The 27,256-nt window shown below is 47.8% G+C and overlaps 1 protein-coding gene across 1 annotated transcript in view; it reads left to right on the forward strand.

Annotated features, from left to right (window-relative positions):
* Window positions 1–464: 464 nt before the first annotated feature.
* The window catches only part of RNF150 (ring finger protein 150), a 327,496-nt gene continuing 300,704 nt past the window's right edge, over window positions 465–27,256 (forward strand). Inside the window, exon 1 of the mRNA XM_086962230.1 lies at window positions 465–1,455. Coding sequence (XP_086818356.1) covers window positions 996–1,455 — 460 coding nt within the window. The 5' untranslated portion in view covers window positions 465–995. The remainder of the gene's footprint in view (window positions 1,456–27,256) is intronic.

Here is a 27,256-nt window from a genome sequence, read left to right on the forward strand (position 1 = left end):
TACAGAGGCTCAGTGCATAGTGTGGGGGAAAGGAAGGACATTACAGTTGGCATGCATAGAAGTATATACAGATAAGGGTTAAATCACCGTCTTTGAGTGTTTGTTCTTGCCTATTATTGTACCGGCCGCGCTGGGACATAAGAATACTGCTGGTGCCGGATAGAAAACCGGCCAGGTTGCAACCCTAAGGATGGCTCTTCTAATAAAAATAATAATAGAAGACACACTTGCATTGTACCAGTTCGAGAATACACGTGCAATAAAAAATAAAAAAAATGCAAAAAAAATATTTCCAATGTAGCGCTAACAGGCATGCAGTGGCGTAAATAAACACACGGTGACGGAGACAGTGAAAAATAGACGAATAGGAGAGCACAGTGGCGCGGTGACGCAGCTCTGAGATCGTCTGCTTCTGTCTGTTCGTGCAAGGGCGGGGCCTATTTTCCGACGACTGCCGAAGAGCAGCATTCCACGGGATACGAAAGCAGGGCTGTGCGCCAGTCTTCTGATGGAGCGCTGCCGCGGGAAGCTGCTGAGCTACCAGCAGCTGCACAGCAGGGAGTGTGCCAAGAAGGCTGCAGTGCCCACCCGGTAGCAGCGCTACAGACGGCTGTATGCAGCACACTCACGGTGTAGGACGAGACATACACTACAGTATCCAATCAATTTACAATCTGGAGGAGAAACACACTAAGGATCCCCTGCAAGAGAGCCATAGCAGGCACACTGGCTGCAGGAGTGACCTACAGACGGATCAGCATGGCGGGAGGCTGTGTGCACTAGGGTGCTGTGCGTTGGAAAATAGGTACAGTAGGGGTGTGCAGGGACAGCAGTGCATGGCTCTGTGTGCGAGGACAGAGACATAGAGCGCTTCAAAGAGGAACAGCAGCACTGGGAGCTTTTCTGCGGGAGCGAGGCGCGCGCCGAAGGAGCAGGAGCCCAGGGGGTTGTGTGCAGCAGGGAGCTCCTGCCCCCCCAGGGGGCCGGGGCTCGCCATGGCCCCCGTGTCTTTGGTGCAGGCGTGCTGCAGCCTAGCGCTCTCAACATGGCTGCTGTCCTCCTGCTGCTTCGTGCATCTGCTGTGCCTGGACTTCACGGTGGCCGAGAAGGAGGAGTGGTACACGGCCTTCCTCAATATCACCTATGCCGACCCCGTGCTGGGAGAGCTGCGCTCCGAGAAGAGCGAGTGCGGCCGCTACGGGGAGCACTCGCCCAAGCAGGACGCCCGAGGGCTTGCAGTCATGCCCACGGCCCAGGACCGGCTGGCCTGCGACCCGCACAACACGCGCTTCCCCGTGCCGGCCCACGCCCGCAGCTGGGTGGCACTCATCCCCAAGGGCAACTGCTCGTACCGGGACAAGATCCGGCACGCAGCCATGCACAACGCGTCGGCCGTGGTCATCTTCAACGTCGGCTCTGCCAACGCCAACGAGACCATCACCATGTCCCATCCAGGTGAGAGCTGGCGCAGTGACAGGAGCCGGGGACAGGACTGGTCGTAAGGGGCGGGTGTGTGTGTGTGGAGGTAGAGCCCACGATAAGCCTCTTAGGGACTTACACTACCTTGTGGCTTGACCTCATTCACAACAGTCAAGACCTGGACTTACACCTCTGTCGTAACTGTGCTCCAGATACACCCCCCACCTGCCTCCTTCTCGCCCTACTTCCCCCTTCAATGCAGCCACCCTCATTCATACCCCTCACGCCAGTTTTTTCTTCAATGTTTACATTTTGATTTACTTCTGGCATCTTAGCCGATGACTTCCAAATTGGCACCTCTTCTGCCACCCCACGGTAGCAACACTTACCCTACAGTATCTCTTCGGCCTGTCACCTTCCCATAGTCACAACCATGTCTCGACCATACCTCTTTCATACTTACTAATTAATTTATAGTTCAGCTCTTCCCCCAGATGCACATTCCCCTCCTGCCACTCACTGCTATTTCATTGTACATATGTTATGCACGCCCGCCTCCATACTTACTCCCTTGTCACTCACCCCCAAGGTCATTCCCACCTGCTGTTCATCCTTTCATTCAGACCTCATCATGTCTCCTCAGTTTACTTTTTATACTCTTGTTTTTGTCTTCGAATGAATATCTCCCATGCCTGACCCCGTGAACACATACCACTGTTCTGTAAATTCCTAGCGCTCTCAGTCAAATTTTCTCACTTCCTTCAGGCCTCTCAACTGTCTCCGAATGATACTTCCTGCCAGTTACTCTCCTTGGGGCCCTGAAAAGCCGTAGTGGTGGTTGATCCTTTTCTTATGTTACTGAAAAGGCGTGGAACCTACCCCCAACCCCCAGGCTTCCTCATACTTGTCATTCCGGAAAAACCTGAAAAAAACGAGATATTTAAACCTACTTAAAAATTAGATATCACAGGTTACAAGAACCATTTCTCTAACGTGTGCAAGTCTGGCAGAGCCTCTGAATAGTTTTGAATTGTTAAAAATGTCTGAAAAACGTGTACTTTTTAGGGTGGTATAAGCGCTTTACTACGAACGCAGCTGATTCCTGTCTCGCAGGCTGATGTCTTTCAGCGCTAGATGACTGAAGGGCTACTGGTACCCATGACATTGATTTGAGAGCCCTTTTAACCAGTTGGATAATGTGATGTGAGTGGGGTGTAGCTTTTAATGTGGAATGGCGAGGAGAGTCTATTTTTTTCTTTTTATTAGGCAGAAAATTTGGCTGAAGCACGGCTAAACTAATATTGGAGCAACTGTAAATAAGGACTTATGACTCTGTCAGTTGAGAACATTGACATAATATTATGAGTATTGAGAACGTCAAACAGATCTAAATTTGTATTACTCCTAATCGTGGACAATAATTTTGGAAGTGGTAAAGTTAAAACTTTGGAATTAGAGGACACTTACGTTGGGCATCCAACTGTCTCCATTTTACCAGTCATGAACGACATATTGAAGGAATCTCTTTTCCACCAAACACCAGAACGGAGGGTAGTGGGGATGGCCATACAATGGAATTCCTGGAGCAGGAAAACCTACATGAGGCAATCGGGAGAAAGTAGATGGGAGTTCAGCTTGACAACTAGAAGCGGGATGGAATAGCAGATACAGCATACATATACTTAAGACTGTTTAGGAAAACCAGATTCTAATGTAATTACATCTAGGATAATCAAACATGTTTATTTGCATGATCCACTAAGGAAACTGGTACAAAATGCTCCCATTTTTTATGAGTGAGCAATTATTTGAAGAGATTTAAAGCAAGTAGTTTTAGCAAGCCTTAGATTATGGGCACTGAATGAAGTAAAGCAGGTGCAATATGGCTTGAAGAAGTGTTGCGTCCATGGTGGGAAAAATTGTCTTTAAAACAGAAGCAAAATGAAAAGAAGACTTCACTGCAGCAATAAAACACTCACCCCACCGACATGACGGCCTGCCGGTACAGGGAGTACGACACTTTGAAGTCCACTAACCCTGTCATTCCCAGTTTTCTTCATCTGTTACTTGATCACTTATTTCAGTCAAGATTGTTTATTTGGAAAATGTATCCATAAAACATACAATACATAAAACAATGCAACATCACATTTGATTAAAAACCTTCATGCAATAATTGATATCGTTAAAATACAGAACAAATTCCCCATGTGCAATAAAAGGTCATACAACCTACATCGCCACAATTTTAAAGACCATAAAATAGATGGGAAGTACTATGCCCTCAAATAGGAAACATTTTTTCGTAAGCTATATTATGTCTATGGGATTCAATTATCGCATATCGGACCATTGCAGCGGGAGCCTTCGTTTGAAGAGGATTACCAGCACAGCGCCTGCAGCTCGCCGGACCCGCTTCGCGGGTCCCGCAGCGCGCTCACCAAGGAGGGGGTTGTCTTTGGCCTTCGTCTATTCCAGCAAGGGGCTACCAGAGGCAGGCGTACCAGGACCGGCAGGGCTGCGAGCACAGGCAGGGACTCCGTGGACCAGGAGTCCCTGCGCGCCCAATAACCATCAGCTGGGCTGCTCTCCCTGCCGGCCACGCCCGCCTGTCACCCAAGGATAAAGCCTCCCTCTGCCTCCAACCTGGTGGGATTCAATTATCGCATATCGGACCATTGCAGCGGGAGCCTTCGTTTGAAGAGGATTACCAGCACAGCGCCTGCAGCTCGCCGGACCCGCTTCGCGGGTCCCGCAGCGCGCTCACCAAGGAGGGGGTTGTCTTTGGCCTTCGTCTATTCCAGCAAGGGGCTACCAGAGGCAGGCGTACCAGGACCGGCAGGGCTGCGAGCACAGGCAGGGACTCCGTGGACCAGGAGTCCCTGCGCGCCCAATAACCATCAGCTGGGCTGCTCTCCCTGCCGGCCACGCCCGCCTGTCACCCAAGGATAAAGCCTCCCTCTGCCTCCAACCTGGTGGGATTCAATTATCGCATATCGGACCATTGCAGCGGGAGCCTTCGTTTGAAGAGGATTACCAGCACAGCGCCTGCAGCTCGCCGGACCCGCTTCGCGGGTCCCGCAGCGCGCTCACCAAGGAGGGGGTTGTCTTTGGCCTTCGTCTATTCCAGCAAGGGGCTACCAGAGGCAGGCGTACCAGGACCGGCAGGGCTGCGAGCACAGGCAGGGACTCCGTGGACCAGGAGTCCCTGCGCGCCCAATAACCATCAGCTGGGCTGCTCTCCCTGCCGGCCACGCCCGCCTGTCACCCAAGGATAAAGCCTCCCTCTGCCTCCAACCTGGTGGGATTCAATTATCGCATATCGGACCATTGCAGCGGGAGCCTTCGTTTGAAGAGGATTACCAGCACAGCGCCTGCAGCTCCCGCAGCGCGCTCACCAAGGAGGGGGTTGTCTTTGGCCTTCGTCTATTCCAGCAAGGGGCTACCAGAGGCAGGCGTACCAGGACCGGCAGGGCTGCGAGCACAGGCAGGGACTCCGTGGACCAGGAGTCCCTGCGCGCCCAATAACCATCAGCTGGGCTGCTCTCCCTGCCGGCCACGCCCACCTGCCTGTATAGCGACCAGTGAATAAGAGCCAGTAGTAGACCCGCTGCGCGGGAGCGCGCGGGAGCGCGCCGGGAGAAGCCCGGGACAAGGGCGGGACCGTCTGTGGCCGTCAGGGGCCGAAGGAGGCCGGGCTGGGCCAGGTCATTTTTCATTTGCATAGCGGAGGTCACAGTGTACCACATAATGGATACAGCTACCGAAACAGAAACCCCGGGGAAAAAACCTAGATTACGTAATGGATCCCTGGAGAATTACTTTCCCAAGAGGAGCGAGGGGGATAAGGATCTCACCTTAGCGGAGCGTAGGGCAGAGCGGCGTCGCTCTGTCGAGAATATGAAACATAGACCCCTCACTGACAGTCTACTTGAACTGAACCGGGAAGGTGACTCGAATGGCCTAAGTGAGGATAATGTAAGTCAAGATGGTATCCCCTTATTGTTTCGTGACTTTGTAGCCACTCCTTGTTTGCCCGAGGATAATATTATAATTGTTTCACCCACCCCTAGTGTTAGTCATGTGACCGATAAATCCAAATCTAAGAAGCAGAAAGTTAACATCTGTCCCGTCGCCCAGATCCATCGTCCGCCCCCTAGTAAAAAAAGAAGGAAACATAGGGTGGTCACAGGTAAAGCAAAAGCACTACATGTTGAGTTTGGTAAAGGGATTAAGACCCAGACCTCATCTGAGACTCCCACAGTAGTTGAGCAGGAGCACACCCCACAGGTAGTTGCTACACCGGGTCCTAGTCCAGCTTTAGCAACCAGGCAAGACGAGGCCCCTGATAACCCCAGTAGAGCTACCCCTCCTATCATATCACCTCCACTTCCGGCCGTAGCATCAACGAACCTGGAATTTTTGTTAAGATCTCTCCTTCTACCTATTAATCTAATTTCCACCTTTTTAATAGACTCATTAACTATATTGGAAGCCGCCATAACTAGTATGGTTGCCCATACCAAAAATAAAGGAAGTGTGGCGGTACAGCCGATACCCCCTCCGGCCACACCGCAAAGTAAATCTAGCATTCCTCCCGCGTCTACTTTGGCTAAGCAAACTGGTCAGCCCTCGGGGGGAGTTGTGCCCCCAACTCATAATATACCGCCATCTAAACAACCTAAAACACCAGCTACCGAGTTGGGAGCAGGGCCCCCAAAACCACCCCCAAAGGCCCCATCGAGTAACAATCAAACTGCACAAGGAGACGAGGGTAAAAGCAGAATGACTCATAAAAAGATCCCACAAGTAGAGATTCCCCCAGAAGCCGTGCCCTATGTGGTGATCCTAACGGGAGTCCCGCAATTATCAGAGAATAAGAAGGAGGGATTCTCTGACCTTAAAAACAAAATTATCCATTGGTTAAGGTTGCATAGGCCGATAGCACCTAACATAGACGGGGACATAGTTCATGTTAGACGGATCAATTGGCTGGGGAGTAGAACCAAAGATATTGAGGGAGACCTAGTTGTGGTCAATTTTAGAGACCCTCGGGCAGTCGATTACATTCTAAACTGGCCACCTGGGAATGGTGAAACCTGTGTTATTCCACGGGCCTTAACATATTTTTATCCCAGGTCAAAAGTTACTAACTCTAAACATACAAACAGACCTCAAGGTTATAGGCCACTCCTTATTCCGCCCTATATCAATAACCAACTTCAGTATGCCCATCAGCTGACTAGGGTGCCAGACCTACACTCCTCCTGGTCCATGGTCCCCCATAGACACATGTTAAACCAGGGTCCTAACATGAACCACTTGATGCCCTTTACCCCGCTGGATACCTACAATCGGTTCTCCCAGCTGTCTGGACTGGAAGAATGCGATTGAAGGTGGGGGCTAGGGGGAGGGGGAAATGATAATGAACCTCTAGGGGCTGAGGACTCTTGCTCTCGTTGGGATAGCATTGGTAAAAAAGAAGTTAGTCTAGCTGTAGACCGTATGGTGACCACCTTTGTAACAACAGAGGATTCCAGGCCATCTGGGCCCGTGATGAGCACGGCTGGCTGCTCTGCAACCCTCACCACACTAACTCAGGAGGGGGGGCGCCCTCCGACCAGGGTGGTTAAGGAGAGGTTGCCTAAGGTGGGTTATACTTCTATGCCTGGAGGAAGGAGGGTAATAAACCTCCTTTCTTGGAATATTGCTGGGCTAAAGCGGAATTTAGATATCCCGGAGTGGCACACACAAATTGAGCAGTTCGATGTCTGCCTGTTTCAGGAGACATGGAGTTTTGTTCCGCTACATAAATCGGGGTATACAACCCACTGTGTGCCCGCTGTAAGCAAGGGAAGGGGCAGACCTTCGGGCGGCCTGATAGTATGGATAAAACTAGATTTGAATTGGGTGGTTACAAGACACAGCTTGGAGTGCAAAGATATACTCCACCTTTCGGTGAAAGGAGGGGAGGATGTTGTCAGGCTCGACCTTTTTAATGTTTATGCAAGAGGGACACAGGGTGACTCCCCCTCCTTGACCCTAACATCCTTGGACCTGACCTTAGCTGAATGCCCCTGCTCAGCTAAAATTCTGGTGGGGGGTGATTTTAACTGTACATTTGAACCCCTTCTCGGAGACGATCCCTTAGGAATCGAAGAGGAGGATTCAAAATGGTCTATCCCATCCCTTTCCCTGCCCCCTGTTAGGAAATGGTCGTCCAGAGCTATACAAATTAACGCACTGACAAGGGACCATAAATTAAGAGCCCTGAACGGCAGGACAATATCCGACCGCTCAGGGGCATGGACCTTCAATAGACTTTCGGGCCCGTCCAGAATTGACTACATCCTGATAGATGTTGGATCCTGGCCGGACCTGGTTGATATGGAGGTCGTCCCAAGCCAGGATAGTGACCACAATCCCCTGTGTTGCAAGTTTCACTGGGGAGCACGGGAGGACAGGCGAGGGGTGGTCATCCCAAAAACAACTAAAGAAGTTATCCCTTTTAATAATAACCGTAGGCTGAAATGGGATAAGGCCAGGCTCAATGAGGGTGATATAGGAAGTATCAAAGCACTGGTTGAGGGCTTGTCTTCTACCTTAGATATATGGGTTGGTGAAAACAGGACCGTCACTCCCCAATACCCCACCCTTGACTCTGCCTATAAAATGACAATAGACCAAGTTGGTCAATTTTTCATCTCCAAGAGGAAAGGTAATAGGGCTCCTGCTATGCCCTCTACTCTTAGTAAAGTATGGTATAATGACCAGTGTAAAAACTACAGGAAAAAATTGACAGATGCTTTGCTTTCAGGGAACCCGCCATTGGTTAGAGCGGCCAGGAGGGATTACCAGAAAGCATTGTCATTGGCCAAGAGGGAGTGGGAGGAACAGCATTGGTTGGATCTTGCCAATGCAGCGAGTGGCAGGAACCCAAACCCCTTCTGGGAATTGGTCAACAGATCAAGGCAGAGAAGATCGCAACCATTGGCTGATCATATAACTTGTCAGCAATGGTTTACACATTTTTCATCTCTTTACGGCGACTCGGAAGAACTAACTAGCCCAGGGGTGAATAGCCAGGGTGAAGGGGTTCCTGCGGATAAAAGCGATTTTTTTTGTTCTCAACGGGTGAAGTAGTTTTGGCAATTAGACACCTAACCCCAAAAAAAGCCGCTGGGCAGGATGGGATCCCTGGGGATCTATTGTTGGCTGATCCGGAGGCCTGGGCTAAATTAATCGCAATTATTATGAATCTGATCATGAGGGGACACCAGGTCCCAGACTCCTGGAAAGGGGCCGAGGTAGTCACGGTGTACAAGAAGGGGGCTAGAGATGACCCTGCAAACTACAGACCCATTAGTCTGATAGATATAATTCAGAAAGTGGTCGGCAGGGTCATCATTTCAAGAGTAGGTGACTGGATAGAGGAGGCTAGCATCCTCTCCCACTTACAAGCGGGGTTCAGAAGGAGGGTAGGTACGATGGACCAGGTCTTTCGTCTGTTCGCCATATATTGGAAGGCGGTTGTTATTATGAAGGGTAGTTTGTATATGGCGTTCATCGATCTTAAAACCGCATTTGACCTGGTCCCTCGCACAAAACTCTGGGGAATTCTAAGAGAGATGGGTATTCCCAGTGGGCTTCTGAGCCTAATTGTTAAGCTGCACGAGGGGAACTATGCTAGGGTGAGATGGGGATCCCAGGGTCAACTTACAGATAGGATCCCTGTGCGGAGAGGAGTGCGTCAGGGATGTGTCATGGCTCCGACTCTCTTCTCCCTATTCGTAAACGGAGTGGTGGACCATCTAATGGGGGTGGAGTCGGATGCCCCATCCCTGGCGGGGGAGAGAATACCCACACTTCTTTTCGCCGACGACACCCTATTAATTTCTAAATCCCCGGTGGGCTTGCAAAAACTCTTGGATCGGTTTAGCTCCTTCTGCACCATCAGAGGCTTAACTATCAACACATCGAAAACCAAGCTGATGGCCTTTGCACCCTCGAAAAGATTCAAAAATAATTTTGTGCTTAACAACGCCCCCCTTGAACTGGTTGAGTCTTTTGATTACCTTGGCGTCCGAATTAACAGCCACATGTCCTGGAAGGATCATTTGTCCAAAATGCTACTAAACCACCAAAGAGTATCCGGGGTGACGCTAAAGGAGATACGTGAGTCAACCAGCAAACCGGTCTCCCCAGCTATGACCATCTATGAGGGTCAGATCCTACCTGCAGCACTTTATGGATCGGAGTTGTGGGGATTCGAAGGGATTTCTGACTTGATGACAGCGGAAAACAACTTTTTTAGGAAAGTGGTAGCCCTTCCCACTTCCACCCCTATGATCCCATTAAGATTAGATCTGGGCAGGAAATCAGTAAAGGATTTGGTGAGGCTCCGCCCGTTGTTATTTTGGTCCCGATTACGAAGAACTGAAGAGCTGGCAAAGTATGCAGAAGGTCTAGATGAACTACTTTTACTGGACACCTGTAAAAAAATAGCATGGTTAAATAACCTGAAGGAACTGGTTTTTACTTTGGGTCTCAGAGAGGCATGGGAGTTGCAATCACCTCCACCGAAAGAGGTCATAAAAAAACTATACTGGGACTGGGTACAGAACAATGTTATGCGGTCTAGGAAATTGGGCTCTCTTACTGACCAATTTTTGTCCATTAAGTGTACGCGCAAAATGGAACCTTTTTTAGATTTAATAACTAAATCACTGGATCGAACACTGTACCTAAAATTACGATATGGGACGCTCCCGGTGTATGAGTTTACGGGTAAATGGAAGAACACAGTTGCTAGCTCACAGGGCTGCCCGGGTTGTGCGGCCCCTAAGGAAACGGTGGCCCACCTGTTCTTCGCTTGCCCAGCCTACAAAGGGGCACGGAAATTCTGGCTGAAACCCGTCTGTAGGGAACTAGGACTGAGGTGCCATAGCCAGGCATTACGTGTCCTTACTACAGACTCTTCATCTGCTAGTATGATTTGTGGGGTGGCTAAATTCCTAGGGAGTGCGTGGAGGACACGTTGCCGTTTGCTGAGACTTCAAATTGGAAAATCCATTAGTTAAGGACGATTTTATTGCCAGCAAATTGTGAATGTTGTGTCACTGTTCCTACTGTATTTTAATCTTTTATCAGAATTGAATTGTTTTATATATTGTGTTCTTTTATGGTGAAAATTGCCGAATAAAGATTATTCAAAATCAAATTATGTCTATTATTTGGCTGGAGGATAGTGAATGCTGCAGCATTCATTCTAAATTGTAATGAAATGCATACGTGATAAAACTAACAAAAGAATAAGCAGGAAGTAGGTCCATGGGGGAAAAAATACCCAGAATTTTAGAATCGTCAGCATTCGTAGTAAAGTGCTTATTTATACCAACCTAAAGAGGAGCCCGCGGGGCATGGGTTCAGGATCTGGAGTAGATCGATCTCCAGTCTAAAGCCTGGTCATTGCGATTTCCCCCCCAAAGATCCAACTGTTGGATAGCCACTTACTGCAAGCCCAATAATAGAGGCCGATATCTGGTATGCCCAGCGCACCATCATATTCCACTGTGTACATTTGAGGAATGACACAATTGACTCGGCTGCCGCAGAAGGGAACCTCTCAAAGAAAGAGTTAATGTCCATAAAGAAAATCGTCGAAAAGGTTTGTGGTTAGATTTGAAATGTGTAAAGGAACTGGAGTAGTGCAATCATTCTGAAAAGTTTCCCTCTGTCTAATATAGACAAGAATTTGCAATGCAATAGGTCTCGCAGCATTTTTAGTTTGAGTTATTGGCATTGTATATGACAATGTGTTGCATTAAATTTTTAGCAAAGTGTGTATTGGTGTATAAAGATGATTTGCAAGATGATAGCTGTTGCAAAATATTAAGCAATGTTGGCAATAATATTATAATAATATTGTAAGTTACTGTTGTACTTATAAGCATTTTGGTAGCGCATAGTGATTTTGTGGTGCCCCTGAGTGATGCTGTGGTGGTGCAGAGTGATGCTGTGATGATAGGATAGATAGTGAGGGCTATAGATAGAGGGAGGGCGAAAGATAGATAGAGGGAGGGCGAAAGATAGATAGAGGGAGGGCGAAAGATAGATAGAGGGAGGGCGAAAGATAGATAGAGGGAGGGCGAAAGATAGATAGAGGGAGGGCGAAAGATAGATAGAGGGAGGGCGAAAGATCGGTAGAGGGAGGGCGAGAGAGAGATAGAGGGAGGGCGAGAGAGAAATAGCCGGAGAGCGAGGGAGATAGAGGGTGTGCTAGGGGTGGAGTGTGGGGCGAGGGATGGAGTGTGGGGCGAGGGATGGAGTGTGGGGCGAGGGATGGAGTGTGGGGCGAGGGATGGAGTGTGGGGCGAGACTGTCCCATTGTTCGGGTGCTCGAGGCGAGTTTGGGGGATAGGGAGCAAGATTCTGCCCTGCCAGAGAAGACGGCACCTGACTCCGACCGAGGTTGTCCTGGCCTCGGACTGAGATCGATGGTTGTACTGAGGCCCCCCTGTTGACAGCCTCTCCACCCTGTGCTTTCAGAGAGCAGGGTGGCCAGACAGCATCTGGAGCCGGAGTTCTACCGCCTAGTGCCGCCTGCAGACCACCCGGCGCTGCACAAGGTCTGCAGCTGGATTCCTCTTACCAAGCGACCCGGATAAAAGGCAGAGTGGCGTCTGTGACGATCACCCTACTCAGCTTACTGAGCAATATATGGCTGTGAAAGTCTCTGCCTCGAGAGCACTGACTGTCGCATCTACATCTCTGCACACAGGTCTTTAAAATATTGAGCTGTGTGACTGGGGTTGGAACTGCTGCCCTGCTTCATGCACACGAGCTCCGCTGAAGCATTAACCCACCGAGCTATCTTACCTGGACCCCCTGCTGCACACAAACACCCAGACACAGACACCACCCACACCCAGAGACACACCCAGAGACACACCCAGAGACACACCCAGAGACACACCCAACACACACCCAACACACACCCAACACACACCCAACACACACCCAACACCCCCCCCCCCCCCCCTATGGAGCAACACCCTATAAGGGTCGTATTGGGACAGAAAATAGGCCTGGGAACCAAAATAAAAGTGGCCCCGGTTACCGAATCGGATTTCTAAAAAAGTGTCCTACATTCTGCAGTATTGTACTTGTAAATGCAGGTGGTCGTGTTTTGCAAAGTGTGGGAGACGATGTGCACCTGTGCTTGCTGCAGGCAATATTTGTTTAATTATCAGAGAAAGCAACAGGAAAAAACGGCTCAGAAGACCCTAAAACAGATCCACAAGTAGTCAACAACCCACCCCACACAGTAACCGGGCACACCAGCCCTTTCGGCTTTGACTAAATGCCTTTCAGGCGCTCAGACCCTGTCCTCTCTGGAGCAGCCGGGGGAGAAGTGGGGGGCGCGCCACAGTCAGAGGAAGCTGGCAATGCGATGCCCCCTCTACCATAACGTGTGACAATACTACTAACCAACTCAATTACTGACAACGCCAACGGTTTTTAGTTTTCACAGCTAGGCACATTTAGTTAATTCATCCATGTGTTCATTCTTTCCTAATGTTATTGCAACTGCGACAGATTTCAATCTAGCTTTAGTGGTTAAAATCCCAGCCGAGGAACCAGATGACAGAATGTCAACCCTCACCTCCCCTTATCAAATTGTGTGAGCCTGGGACAAAACATTATCTTCACGACGCTTATGTGCAGAAATTGGGAGTGCGTGAAAACAGGGTTATTTCTAGTGCTAAGGGGTGCATGTAAAATACAAACTCGAGGGGTCTCTGTGTTTCTGAACTTTAAAAGTCTGGAGAAAAAAGTTTCATGAGCTCAAAAACAATTGACTTCTGTGAAATGCTCTAAATGCCTTTGTTCTTTGCCAATTAAGCCGGTTTAAAGTGACACAAAAGCTACTTGGAGGTTAATTAGTTTGGACGGGGTGCCCAGAACTAACAGCCCCCGTCGGGAGAGTCCACACAGGCCGTCCCTGCCCCCTCTACCTGGGGAGATGGGCCCTCCATTCACCGCCTGCTCTTTGAAGTGACTCCAGGGAGCGCGGTCGCTGGGACGGCTCCTTGTTGAAATGCAATTAGTTCGGGGGGCCTGACACCCCTTTGTGTTGTGGTATGGTCCCTGGGCAGGCGGCCTGTTGGCCAACATTTGGCAGCCCCGGACAAGCAGGCCACCCCCTGGCATGGGCCCGGGGCTCATATATTTGGAGGGGGCATGTGAGGAGTGCATTCACTGTCCACCCACCGTAGGCCGTGGATGTGGGGTGCCTGTCGCTGCTGCTTCTCGGGATGTTCATGGAAAGCATGCTGTCCTGCCTCAGCTTCCCCGGTAAGTGCAAAATCTCCCTGCGCGTGGCGCATGCTGGGTCTAGTGACGTGCGCAGGCCCGTGGGGCTGGGGGGTGCATGCATATCAGGGGCGCTGGTCTAAAAGGGTGACAGGCTATACAGGGCTCGACAAATTCACTCGACCGCTCGCATTTGCGAGTGAGATTGATTAAGGACGAACTATTTTTAGGTCCTCCTCGCCCTTTCTGGCGAGTAGGAATACAAACTTGACACTTGACCTCTGCCTCTGAAAGCAGAGGAAATGTGACAAGATAGCAAGATTTAAAGGCATCTTTATTGCTCACGAAGTAAATGAGCAATAAAAATGCTTTTAAATCTTGTTAACTTGTCACATTTGCTCAGTTTTCAGAGTTTGAGGTCAAGTTCATTTAAGTTAGGTCGAGGAGATTTTGTAGTTTACTAGACCTGCATGTCTAGAGCATTTTTTATGATTTGTCGAGCCCTGGCTATAGGGCAGGGAGTAGAGCTTGGGGCCTGGCGCCAGCCAGCATGAGAGGGAGGAACAAGCTCACGAGAACTATGTGAATGAGTGCTGCGTCATCGTTAAACACAAGATAATAACTTTGAGTTATTTAACTGGAATACAATTATAAAGGTGGTTATTATCTTTTGGTTGACAATGATCTAACTTTGATGACAGGATATATGTTGAAGGTTACAAGACTTGATTGTGGATATTGGAGCCTCCCCGTCACTTAACTAGAAAGACACTCATTGATATAAACAAGCTGAAGGGTGTATACGCACTGTAGTCTTTCACTTGGACATGAGAGCAACGCGTGCGCAGTAACATCGCAGCGTCTGATTCCGACGAGCGCCTCGCGCGTTTCTCATCTCCTGTCAGCCGCGCGCCCCTCTGCAGACTCCCCCTGCATTCCAGTGAGGCGCGCGACGCAATCCGGTCTGCCATGCCATGCTGTGGAGACAAGCCCTGGCCGCGCACAACGATATCCTATGGGGAAACGCTGCGCGCGGCCAGGTCTTGTCTCCACTTCCCTCTCGTTGTTGGCTGAGACGGCAACTATAGTTCTCTGGCGAGAACGCGCTTCGCGCGTTTCTAGACGAGACCTAATAAAGGTAGAGACCCCCCAGGCCTGAAGGTCTTTTTTGGTTTTGCACAGAGTGGGTACAATATTGTAGTCTCCACACTTTTTGGGTTACCTGGAGACATGTGTTTAAAGTGATTTATGGCCTGTCCTAGCACAGCTTGGGGCGAGAAAATTGGGGTGATGTCCGGTGATCAGAATAGAAAGTTAATTGGATTAGTTAAACCAGAGGCCAGATGTATCTCATCTGCCAGATGAGATGTCCATCAATCTCGGGGCCCAGCATTCAGAGCTCTGTACATATAAGAGTAAGTCCACATAGAACATATGTGTCTGCTGCCTGATCTGCCACCTGAATCCCCACACCTCTGAGTCATGCCTGATCTACTTGGCTTTACGATCAACATGAAAGGGAACGAGGCCCATCCAGAAAGGGAGATGGTAGCTCCTCTTAGACCATGACCTAGGCTCATAGATCTTTGTCAAACTCTCTCGCATGCGTGGTTGGCCCTTTTCTTATTTAGGATCAACCCTGTGGAATTCCCTACCCATCTCCCTATGCGAGGAAACCGTGTATGGTGTATTCCGCAGTAGCTTGAAGACTTGGTTTTTCAATCCCTAATTTCCTTCTTTCGTTCTTTATCTTTTCTTTCTTTCTGGGACGGTGCTGGGAAACCCCCTTGGGTAGCTGTGCACCCTACATATTTAATTTAATAATTATAATTATTCCATATATTTGTCCAGATCCTGTTCAAAGGTAATTTTTGCAGGATCTGGAAAATGAAAGGGCAGTGCATGGAGTTGATTAGGGCCAAAGTCCCAACAACTCCTCCGCTTTGTCTAGTGCCATTTGCATTCAGCAGAAACAGTGATGGATGCCAAGGCCTGGCATAAAGCCATTCTAGTTTGCATAAACAACCACTCGCACCACTTTAACCAATTTGGTGGTAAGACTTTTTGTAAGGATTTCCCAGCAGGTGTTATTGAGCCCGTTCCAGTCCTTCCCCAGGGTAATATCCTGAGTTGTCCTAGTGCAATTTGCCGACACTAGGACACTCTGCATCACAGGAAGCAGTAACCTGTGAGTCCAGTGTAGCGAATTTCTTATTTTCACTTCCATCTTGGTTTAACACAAAGGCCTCACTTAAAGAGCCATCAGCCCTCGTTTTGTTGTAGTCTTATTGTGGCTGGTAGCTATCTGGATGTAGGGCTGCTACCTTTCTTTAAAAAAATGCCAGCTATGTGTTTACATTTTGCTTTTCTGGAACAATAAAAAGGGTTTAGCTGTAAAATAATTTGTGTAAATTGCCAAATTTCTCTAGTAGCATGGTGATTATCCGACTGCTTTCTCAAACAATCATTCTGAAATGAATTAGGCAGCTCTTAAGTAACTTTTTAACTGATTTCTTTTTGTGTTTACTAATTTAGGTTTGTTTCAGACCGGAAAAAAATACCGGCTTTCACTGCTTTTCTTAATATTTTTACTGGCCTGGACTTAAGAATACGGAGTCGGTGTTGGTAAAAAAAATGTGCAGGTGGCAACGCTGAGTGGGGCCTAACATTTAGATACGAGTCATTGAGAAAAAAGTAGCACTGTTTGTTATTCCTCCACAAATATTTAAGAGAAACTGATTTGAAGGCAGGTTTTTAACTTTGTCCAGCCCATGTATGTAAGAGATATGCATACAACTGTAAGAACGACAGACATAGCCCTGTATGAGTAATTAGCCTAATAACAATTTTAAGTAGCAATTACTAATTTATTTTTCTATTTAATATCTTTTGCAGTGCTGCTCATGCAATATAGGGTGAAAGAGTGCTTTACACCTGCATACATTATACAAAGACAATGAAACATACAAGTGTGTACATCATTGTTCAGGAAATGGTACATAAGATAATAAAATTCACAAGGTGTGGTATTTGCATCTTTTCCATACTGGTGATCCAGCGGCGTACTAACAACAACATATACTCCACTACATATACTCACCTGGGCCCATAAACACACACACAGAGTTGAGTAAACCGCTGGAGTCAAAGTTTATAATTTCCACAGTTTTCAAGATTAGTTATTTAATACTCCTAACAAACTTTTTTTTATTTATTTTTTTATTTGGGCAGAAGATTTTTTTTATTTTTATTAACTCTTTTTTGGTTTTTATCATTCAACACAAGTGCATTTCAGCTACCATATAGCAGGTCATACATATCTTAGTAAACATCTGTCGAAAACAACACAGGTGCAAGGCAGTTAGTATGTCCATCAGGTGAGATATACATCGACGGCACATACCTCGTATATGGGCATTAATCACAAAGACATTGAGAACATCAAATGCATAAATTCAGCTTAGCCCGCAGGATCCCAGGCAAGGAGTGCATAGTCTACGCACATCTCCTTTCCCAAGCACATCTGCATTGAACATGCATTCTACAGGAGGTGCAGAGGAGATTGGTGCCAGCACGCCCCATCAGAAGTCATTAGCGGGTTCTGTGTCCATATCCCGCTGGAGGAGGTAGGTCTGCAGCGGGCCCCAAATGTCTTTAGGTCTGGATGCTCTAGGAAGTAACTCCGCATATGTGGTTGTTTGTTCCAGACAATATAAAAGATCAGCTATCCAGTCTTTGAATTTAGGAGCTCGCCCCCTACCCCACCTGCAGGCCACCCTTCGCTTGGCTAGTAACAATGCCGTGGCTAAAAGCTTCTGGTATGATCTGGGAATCTGTGCGGTGTAGCTTAGGAGGGCCAACGTGGGATCCCTGTCCAGGGTATCATTTGTCATTTTTTCCAGCACTGCATATACTTGTTCCCAGAATTCGTGCACCTATGGGCACTCCCAGGCTAAATGTAGGAACCCCGCCCTAACACACCTATCACAACGATCATGATCTTGTAAGTGAAAGCACTATTTTTTGGCAGGTGTTTAGTATTACCGGTGGAGGAATTTGTAGTGGATTACCCGCATTCGGCTACTAGCAGAGATATGTGAGGTTTGCATACAGCAATATTCCCATTGCTCATCAGTCATTTCTCATCCAAGCTCCTCATTCCAATGGGAGCGAGCCGAGCTTGGTGCGTGTACCTGCTGGACGCGTATACATTTATATAGATTAGACACTAGGTGTGACCCATCTGTGGATCCTAGCATGCTATGTAACTGGAGGAGAGCCGCCGGCTCCTGAGAGAAGTCTGGGAGTATCTCCTTCATCCCCTGTCTCAATCGTACATATAAAAATATGTCCAGGGGAGTAGGCTGTATCCCCTGAAACAGGTGGTCCGAGGAGCAAAATTTCCCTTCATGAAATAAGTCTCCCCGCACTGCTACATGAGTGCGCCTGCAGAGGTTCTGGAACCCCTGTTCCTGTAACAATGACACTGCAGGATGATATGTCAAGGGTAGCTGCGATGAATACAAAAGTGGCATAGAGAGGATAGTGGTTATACGATTCCACGCGTCTACTGTACTTGTGACCGTATTGGGCGGTGTCATCCACGACCTGCTGGGTTCATGTATAATAGCATTGAGTGGTATAGGGTCCGCAAGCCAATCCTCAGTCGCTATTTGCGGCATGTATCTAGAAGGGTATACCCAGGAATAGGCGTATTGAGCTTGGGCGCTCCGATAGTAGATCTCAGAAACCGGGACATCAAGCCCGCCGTGTTCGTAGGGCCTGGTCAATGTCGCCCACTTAAGTCACGGTTGCTTCCCTTCCGTTAAATTTGCTTCAGCTCAGTGCATAGAGGTTTGAAGAAAAACGTACCTGGGTGATAGGGTATATTTGAAAAAAAAATATAAGAATTGTGTGAGCACAACCATTTTAATTGAAGAGGCACGACCTGCCAGCGGCAGCGAAATCCAGTGCATGACATTGCTATTAAGCTTTGTGATGGCTGTACCATAATTTAACCGATCGTCTCCTCCCTATCCCTGGTCACCTGTATGCCCAGATATCGGAGATCCGCCTCGCACCACTCCAAGGAAAAGTCGAGTTGGAATTTGGGAACCGCTGGCGCAAGAGGGAAAACTTGAGACTTCCTCCAGTTGATATTAATACCAGACAAATGACCAAACACTAAACTCGCTCAAAAGGGGATTGATATTACTTTGGGGGTCCCTGACGTACTGTCATATCATCCGCATACAAGGAGATTAAAACTTGGTGTAAGCTGCATCGGAAGGCCCTGTCCCGGTGGCATTGGCGCAACCTGGAAGCCAACGTTTCGACCACTAGGGCAAATAGCAACGGGGACAATGGGCACCCATTATCTGGTGCTCCTCGAAATAGAGAGCATAGAGGACAAGTGACCATTTATCAAAATTTTAGCCGTAGGTTGATTATACAACAATTGTATCCATGAGATGAAAATTGGTGGGAATCCCATGCGTTGTAGCACCCCGAAGAGATCATCCCACTCCACAGAATCAAACGCCTTAGTGGCGTCTAAGAAAACGGCAGCAAGCGGGAACTCTGGCGCCACCGTCTGCATCAGGGAGAAGAGGGTACAGAGATTATGGGAGGTGGCTCTCCCTGGAACGACACCTGATTGGTCGGGCAAGATCAGCTTGTCCATTTAAAAGGGAGAGGCGGTTAGCTAACACCTTGGTCAATATCTTTGTATCACAGTTAATCAGTGATAGTGGTCGATACGCATCACAAGAGGTAGGGGACTTTGCAGGCATTAATAAGGATGTGACCAGCGCCTCTCGCATCAATGGTCGGAGTGGTCCTACCTCCAGGGACTCCTCATAGAGTTCCTTGAGGACCGGCGCCATAATATCGATATAAGTTTTATAGAATTCTGCGGGAAGCCCGTCCAGCCCCGGCGCCTTCCCGTTTTTTATTTGCGTAATAGCTTCCCTGATTTCATCTATTTCGAATGGCAGACTAAGGGATTCTCTTTGGGTGTCACTCAGCCAACCGAGTTCTATATCCCCCATGAATTCCCCTAGGTCTATCGTTCCCTGCTGTTGAGAGGTGTATAGCGCTTTGTAGTGTCGTAAACACTTCTAGAATACTGAGCGTGTCCCGATATATGACCTCCCCAGGTCCCTCTACCTCTAGTATGTGAGTCATGAATCGTGGAGTTCGCGGCACCTCCGCCAGCGCCCTTTCCGGTCGCTCCACTTCACCATATTTGCAGGCCACCCAGTATCGGCCTTTAAACTTAATTTCCCTCTCTGCGGTCTCTTCATATTCTGATAGCTTTCCCCGAAACTCTTTTTGTATCTGCCCTGAGTCTTCACCCTCCATCCTTCCCTCCCGATCCTTCAGGTCCCGGGCTAATGTCTGAAGTGTTCTCTGTATGTCCCTGAGCACTCCAAAGCTCTTAGATATACAGTACCCTCTTATCGTGACTTTAAATGCCTCCCATATTGCCTCCACCGATCCCTTATTTTTAACGAAGAAGTCTTTTATTTCTTCCCCTAGTTCAGCATGGAAGACCGCATCCAGCAGAGCGTGTGGTTGTAGCCTCCAGCAGGGACGGGGCCTATTGTATCCGGGCATCGCCAGTGTTAATTTCACTGGGCAATGATCGGAGAAGATCCTGGCAGGGTGACATACATTGCAGATGGCAGTACCCAGCCCGCGAGATAGCAAGCAATAATAATTACCCGCCCAAGTTCCCTTGTGTGCTGTGAAGTGAGTTTCTTCCTTCGTCAGTGGATGAGTATAACGCCAGCTATCTAATAAACCCCGTCTCCTCCATGATACCCTGCAGTGCACCCTGGGAGTTATTGTAGTGCTGCAACAGTGGGTTAGATCTATCCTGGGATGGGTTTAGGGACACATTAAAGTCACCCCCCAGATCAAATGAGTGGATCCAATATCGAGTATCTTACCCCATATTGTAGTGTAGAATTCCGGGGTGTCGACATTAGGACCATAACAGTTCGCTAAAGTGATCGATTCTCCTCCAAGTCTACCCCATGCTATGATGTATCTCCCATGAGGATCTGCTATCGTACCCCCTAATTCAAACAGTGTCTGCTTTTTAATCAGGATGACCGTACCACGAGTGTAAGAAGAATAGGAAGCAAACAGCCGTATGGCTGCCCACTTACTGGCAAACATGCTTGGGGACTTTAAATTGTGGTGTGTTTCTTGTAGGTACTTGTATCTGTTGCCTATCCAAGGAAGCCAGCAGTTGTCTACGCTGCCTCGGACCACCTAGGCCTCTGCTATTCCATGACCGCACCGTCAATGTACTCTCACCATCCATAGCCATCGTACCAGCCCATCCTCAAGGCCGTATGTGACAGTAGTGGGACAATGCCGATCCACTGTGCAATTAACAAACCTTCGCACCTAGGATTGTTGTACCTTCATGTGACATCAGAACATAAAAAACCCCTATTCCCTCCTCCCCCCTCCTACTGAAGCATCCCAATCATGCCAGTATCCGCCTTCCCACCCCCCTCTCCAACAACAAACCGCTTAACTGTGAAAACATAGTTCGCCAACTGCTCCCAGTCCAGTTCTAGGTATGCGAGAGCTACCATGAAGAACAGCCAAGTGAAAAGCAAAACACAGTGGGGTACACCCGTTCAGGGATATTCTGCTAGGTGGCCCACGTATTCCTATCGCCCTCCCAGGTGCCTGGTGACTCTGACCCAATCCCCGGGTAGGCATCAAGGGTGTCTGGTTGATCAATTATTGGACATCCTATAGTTTAACAATGTTGATGTAGTCGTGTTGTGATCCCGGGAGTACAGGAGCCTTGTGCAAAAACCCCTGCTGCGTGGAATCAGCGTCCAGTGCATGTGGAGCTCCGAGGAAGCCTCCGCAGAACATGTTCAGGTCTCGACAGGTTCATTCCATATCCGATATCTGCCCCCCAGGAGAGTCCTCAGTTACGCGTGACACCTTGTTCTGCTTCTTAACCTTCTTGAGGAAGTCTTCCGCTTGCTGAGGCGTAGCGCAGATCGTGTGTGTCCCTTGATGCGTGATGCGAAGTCGGGCTGGGTATAGAAGGGCATAGGTTATTTGGGCCTGTCTCAATTTTTCCTTTACTGGCATAAATTTACGTCTTTCTTCCTGGACAAGCACCGTAAAGTCCGGGTACATATTAAAGGGCACTCCGTCATAGTGCAAGTCTTTTTTTCTCTCTGGCAGCTCGTAGTGCTGTACCCCTGTCTGTATCCCTGTATTTCCCACCTACTGTTGCCGCCGCTCAGGAGTCCACACAGAGTAGATGTTCAGCTATGAATGTGGCCTCTAGGCGCAGTCTAGTGCCCTACCGCCATGTTGTCGGCCGGCCCGTTGCTGAATGAGTCCTGCCATCTCCACCACCTGTTGCCTCTATTCAGTGCCCATGTAGTGTGCGTGTCTCTTGACTGTCGTAGTATGTGGGTTGCCAGCCTGTGAGATCACCTTCAACCAAGAGTCTAGTTTTTGCAGTGACAGTGTTAATCTATATCGCATCTGCTTCCATGTATGGACGTGTGCAAGACCTGGCGGGTGATTCGGCGCTGTTGTGACCCCAGGCGTGCTGTTGATCTTCAGAGCACAATGGTGCCCCTGTTGCGCCGGGATACTGCGGTCACGAGCCTTGCAGTGCAGTTTTGCCGCTTGGTCAAGTTCAAATGCGCCTTCACTATTTCCCTCCCAGCAGGGGTCGCATATCTCCTGTCGGATTGTGGCGCATTAAGACCTCCGATCAGCAGCCGTCCTGTCTTTATAAATAAAATGCCACTGGAGTTGAAAGAGACCGCCATTGCAGTGCAGCGCTCCCGCCACAGCCGTGCCGCACCGCTTCAGTGCCTCCGCTGATGGCTGCTCAGTAGATTTTGCCGGCTGACAGGTATGCACTCACCACTATCCCACGCAGCCTCCTCCGTGTCACCGGGGCTCAATCGGACAGGTACCACATTGATTATGAAGTCAGTTATATGTATTACGCCGCCATTTTGTCTCGCTGGCCCAGTGCCCGCAGGGTGTGCCTCGGTCTTGTGTGTTCTGCTTGTCCCACTCACAGCACTAGGAAGGGGAGGGGTGTGTCCCGGTTGCTGCTACACCACACGATTTGGTGCCAATACACACCGCTACAGCTCCACATCACGTCTCCGTCCCTTCCACCCACATTCTGCTGCTCAAATCAATGTGTTCCCGGGATCCACTGATCAGCAGGACATAGGATAATTAAAGGATTATTGCCGGACTGTGGGAGCCTCACGCAATGGTGGCCATTCCGCACGTGCACCACCTAGCGCCCCACTCCTGACTAACCTTTCACTGATCAAAAAGTTCTTTCCGTTGGTCGATGGACCATTAGTTGAGCTAGTTGATGGTGAAAATAACATAAAACTAACTATTCTTTATTCAATGTAAATAACCACAGACTCGGGAAGTTTTTAAATCTTTATCTCAAATACACAGTGCAGTCACCATCATCTTTAGGAGAGTAAATTCAATTAATTAATCATCAAAACACATACTTTGAACTCATGCCATAATCAATGCTCAGAAAGGGAGAGGAAAGAGAGAAAAGAACATCTGCAAATAATAAGAAAAATATCATTACCAAGGATGGTGTGAAAGACCAACCGCCTGGCCAAAGGGCTGGTGAGGGTCCCCCTGGATATGGCAGGAGATAAAGACTTCAGGACAGGATAGTTGACCTCTCTGACACTTTAACCCAATTAATTAGGATAGAAAGTTCTGCTCAAGTTCTGCATTCGATTCTTCATCCGCATCTTACCCAACAACATCATCTCCTGCAGCAACAGCATCCAAAGTCGCGCTCTGCATTCGGCAAGACCCATCTGACTGACTAACTAAAGCTATCTTAATTATACCTTTCATCCTTTCTGATCCACCCATTAATGTTTCAATATCGTAAAAATACGAAATCTGATTGGTCAGGCGTGGGGAAAGCTCATCACACCATGCTTACATGTCATCTAAATCAGTTTGACCATTGTTTACAAACCTATCCCTTTAATTTGTATTCATAATTTTATTTCACACCTGCATTCACATTTTATTTGCAACATTATTTTAACAGTCTGAATACAAGTCCACATCATTGAACTTTTCACCATACGTTCCCAGGGTATAATACTTTGCGACCTAGGCTTCCGTTCAACATCGATGTCATCATTCCGGGTTAACTTCCAGTGGACATGCACAGTCTTCATTTTACTAAGCTTACTTCAGCTATACATGAGAGGCCAAAAGACAGATAAATGGCTGCACTCTATACCACCCACCTCTACTCTAACCTAGTTTATTGGTTAAACTTATTCCTGCGTTAGCTTTAGTAAAAACCACTCGATTTAGTTCAAACAAGCAGATGCCATGCACGCAAGTCTTCAAGACTCCATTTTAGTGTCTTCTGCTCATGCGCAAGAATTTCCCTCCGATCGATAGCTCGTCATACTGCGTAGAGCAGTTGACGCATGCACAATAAAGATTTCCCTGTTTAGAGCCATATTAGTCCTTCGCCCATGTTATTCTCGTTAGTAAACATATAAGCCAGCTTCACTGATCCGTGTATTCAAGTGGTGCGCATTAGTTTTAAACAATACAATTTTTAATAACTTGTTAGTTAAAGGAGTGGATTGCTCCGAGCAAGTCTCTTTTCTACGAGTCCTTGCTCCATCACTGGTAGGCATAATGTGGTAAGAGCTCTTGCTTTGGAGAAATACAAAGTCCAAATCAAATGTGAAACGTAACACAGTGTTTTGGATTGTCTGTATGAAATAAGAATATTACTGACCAAAGGAACCCTTTTTTAACCTTAGATTATTTGAAGACTGAGAAAGTATACGTTCTAAAACTTTTCCTTGCATCTTGCATGTAGCTCCTTGATGCCGGCTCGTGGTTTACTGTGCTATATTAAGATTGTAACATGAACTGCAAGTAACAAATTGATCTCTGTGACAAAAGCAGTAATGCTTTGAGCGAACTAGATAAAATATAAATCTGTAATCTGCATGGTATACGCTGTGCTTTGCAGCAGGCATATTAATCCTTTGTTACTTTATGATGAGTCAAAAAGTCGATGACTAGACAAACGCAGGCCTTTCCTGCAAGTGCACTGTTCAGCCGAGTTATTTTAGCGTTCTCATTATCCCCTAAAAACTGTTAGGTATGTGGAGAGCTCTACAGCACCTGTATAAAATTGGTGAAATGTTAAAAAAATGCAGCCCTTTTGTAACCAATTAAGTAAGCCAGAACCGTTTTATTGTCACATTTTCTTTGTTGGCTATTTCTATGCTGCACTTTTTTGTTGTGGTAAATAAATGCATAAGTTGACTGTCAGACTCTGCTTTTCACAACTGTGACCCTCAACTACTAGCTTCTCCAGTGGCGGCTGGCATCTACAGGGGGGAGAGTGCGTGCACTCGCAAATGTTATATATAATAAATAAATACTCACCGACCCCTCTGCACCAGTCCTTTTCTCTATTGGACTGCAGCCCGGGCACCAGGAAACTCCCTCGACCAATCCTATCGCTGCTCTCATGCAGCATGAGAGCAGCTCCCTGACTGGAGACAGTGGCCTCACTTGGTGCTCCACAGTGCTCTGGAGGCCTGCACTTTCTCTAACACAGACAGCTGGGTTATAGTTGATTAAAGTGTGTATTTGTGGGTGGCCATCGCAAGACAGCTGGCCAAACAGACAGGCACACTTTAAATAGTGCGCATACAGCCCACCCTCCTCCCTGTTGCTACTACTTTGCTTACGAGTTCTTGTGGGCATTCGGCAAGCTTCCCTGGGAATGCATTTCATCCATTGAATATTATTGGCTTTGTGGTTTGTAACTCACAGTGGCTTGCTTTCTATTTCCTGGATTTATTTGCTTTAGGCTGTTAAGCTTTAGGTCATCCCTCCCGTGAGAATTTCTTGTTTACTGTATCCTTAATAGGAACAGCCCTTCAAATCTTGTTCTTATCTTCTAACATTTGCTGTGCATTCAAAGACCGGTCAAATGTCAGGCTCAGTCTTTAAAGTGAGAGAATTTGCGACAATCCTTCTGAGCATCCATGTGAGAGGAGAGGACTGTAGGATGTTATTGTTTTCGAGCACACAACAAAATGAACTGTGCTGATATTTCAGAATGTATCAGAATTAGGAAAGTACAAATTAAGCACTTTTTTGATATAATTCTGAATTGTGGTGGAAACCAATATTAAAATGCGATCAAAAACATCAATAGGTGATGACAATTAAACACATTATCGTTTGTGCGCAGTAAAACTGTACGTCGGTGCAAATGTAATGGTAATTTCAATTGAAAATGTGTTTTCTGCAATATCAGTGTGCTACAGCACCATGCATACTTCACAGTACGCTACTCCACTTTATACCACTCCACTGTGCTCCATGCCCTTCCACTCTATGCCATGCCACTCCATTCCACGACACTCCCCTGTATGACATACCACTCCACTCTAAGATGCTACTCTACGACCCTCCACTACACCTTCCCCACTCCACTACACACCACGTCAATCTACCCCACAGCATCCCACACCAATCCACCGCACTGCACCCTACCCTACCCCACCTCAATCTACCCCAGTCTTCCACACTCCACTCCAACCCTTCCCCACTCCACCCCAATCTACCCCACTCTACAACAAGCCACTCCACTGCAATTCAGTCTGCCTCACTCCACAAGTTTACCTCAGCCAAATCGACTGCAACTCAATCAACCCCACCTCACTCCTAACTACTCTATCTCTCCAGTCTACCCCACTCCATCCTAATCTATCCTCCAGTCTACCCCATCCCATTCTAATCTACCCTCCAGTCTGCCCAGCTCCAATCTACCCACTCCAATCTACCCTACTCTTCTCTACCTCAGTCTACCCCACTTCTCTCTACCCTAATCCGTTCCACCCCACCAACCTTTAGCCATGCTGAACAGCAGCCACACTAATTTACAACATGGCTAAAACAAATTACCAAAGCCAATAGCTGTCTCATAGGCGAGTCCTATTGGCTTTGCCAATGCTTGTTATGTATTGAAAATATTCTTTACAGTGAGTGTCATGAATACGTTTAACTCCATGCGCACGGCGGGTTTTCCCGCTGTGCGCTGACTTTTTTAAATCCACAGGAAAGCCTGTTAGTTATTGTGGAAGGGAAAGTATGTGTTTTTTGGGTGTTGAGCTGAACGCACAAAGTGTGAATCAGTCCATTGTTGAATGTTTCAGGCTCGCATTTCACATTAAGGCATAAGTTTAGGTTTCATGATAGTATTTTATGTGCAGGGAGATGATCACTGATGTCTCGTTCCTGAGATCGTTGGCCCACGTACGGAAACCTTTAGCAAAATTGCTCTTAGTCTGGATTAGTTCAGATTGCTTTAATGTAGAATATTAAAGAGAGCAGAACTGTTGTCCTTTGCGTTTTAACTTTTTGAAGTGAGTCCACTATAAGGAGACCAAGAAATGGCTTC

Source organism: Lissotriton vulgaris, chromosome 3_1 (assembly GCF_964263255.1).
Source record: "Lissotriton vulgaris chromosome 3_1, aLisVul1.2, whole genome shotgun sequence".
Lineage (NCBI taxonomy): Eukaryota > Metazoa > Chordata > Amphibia > Caudata > Salamandridae > Lissotriton > Lissotriton vulgaris.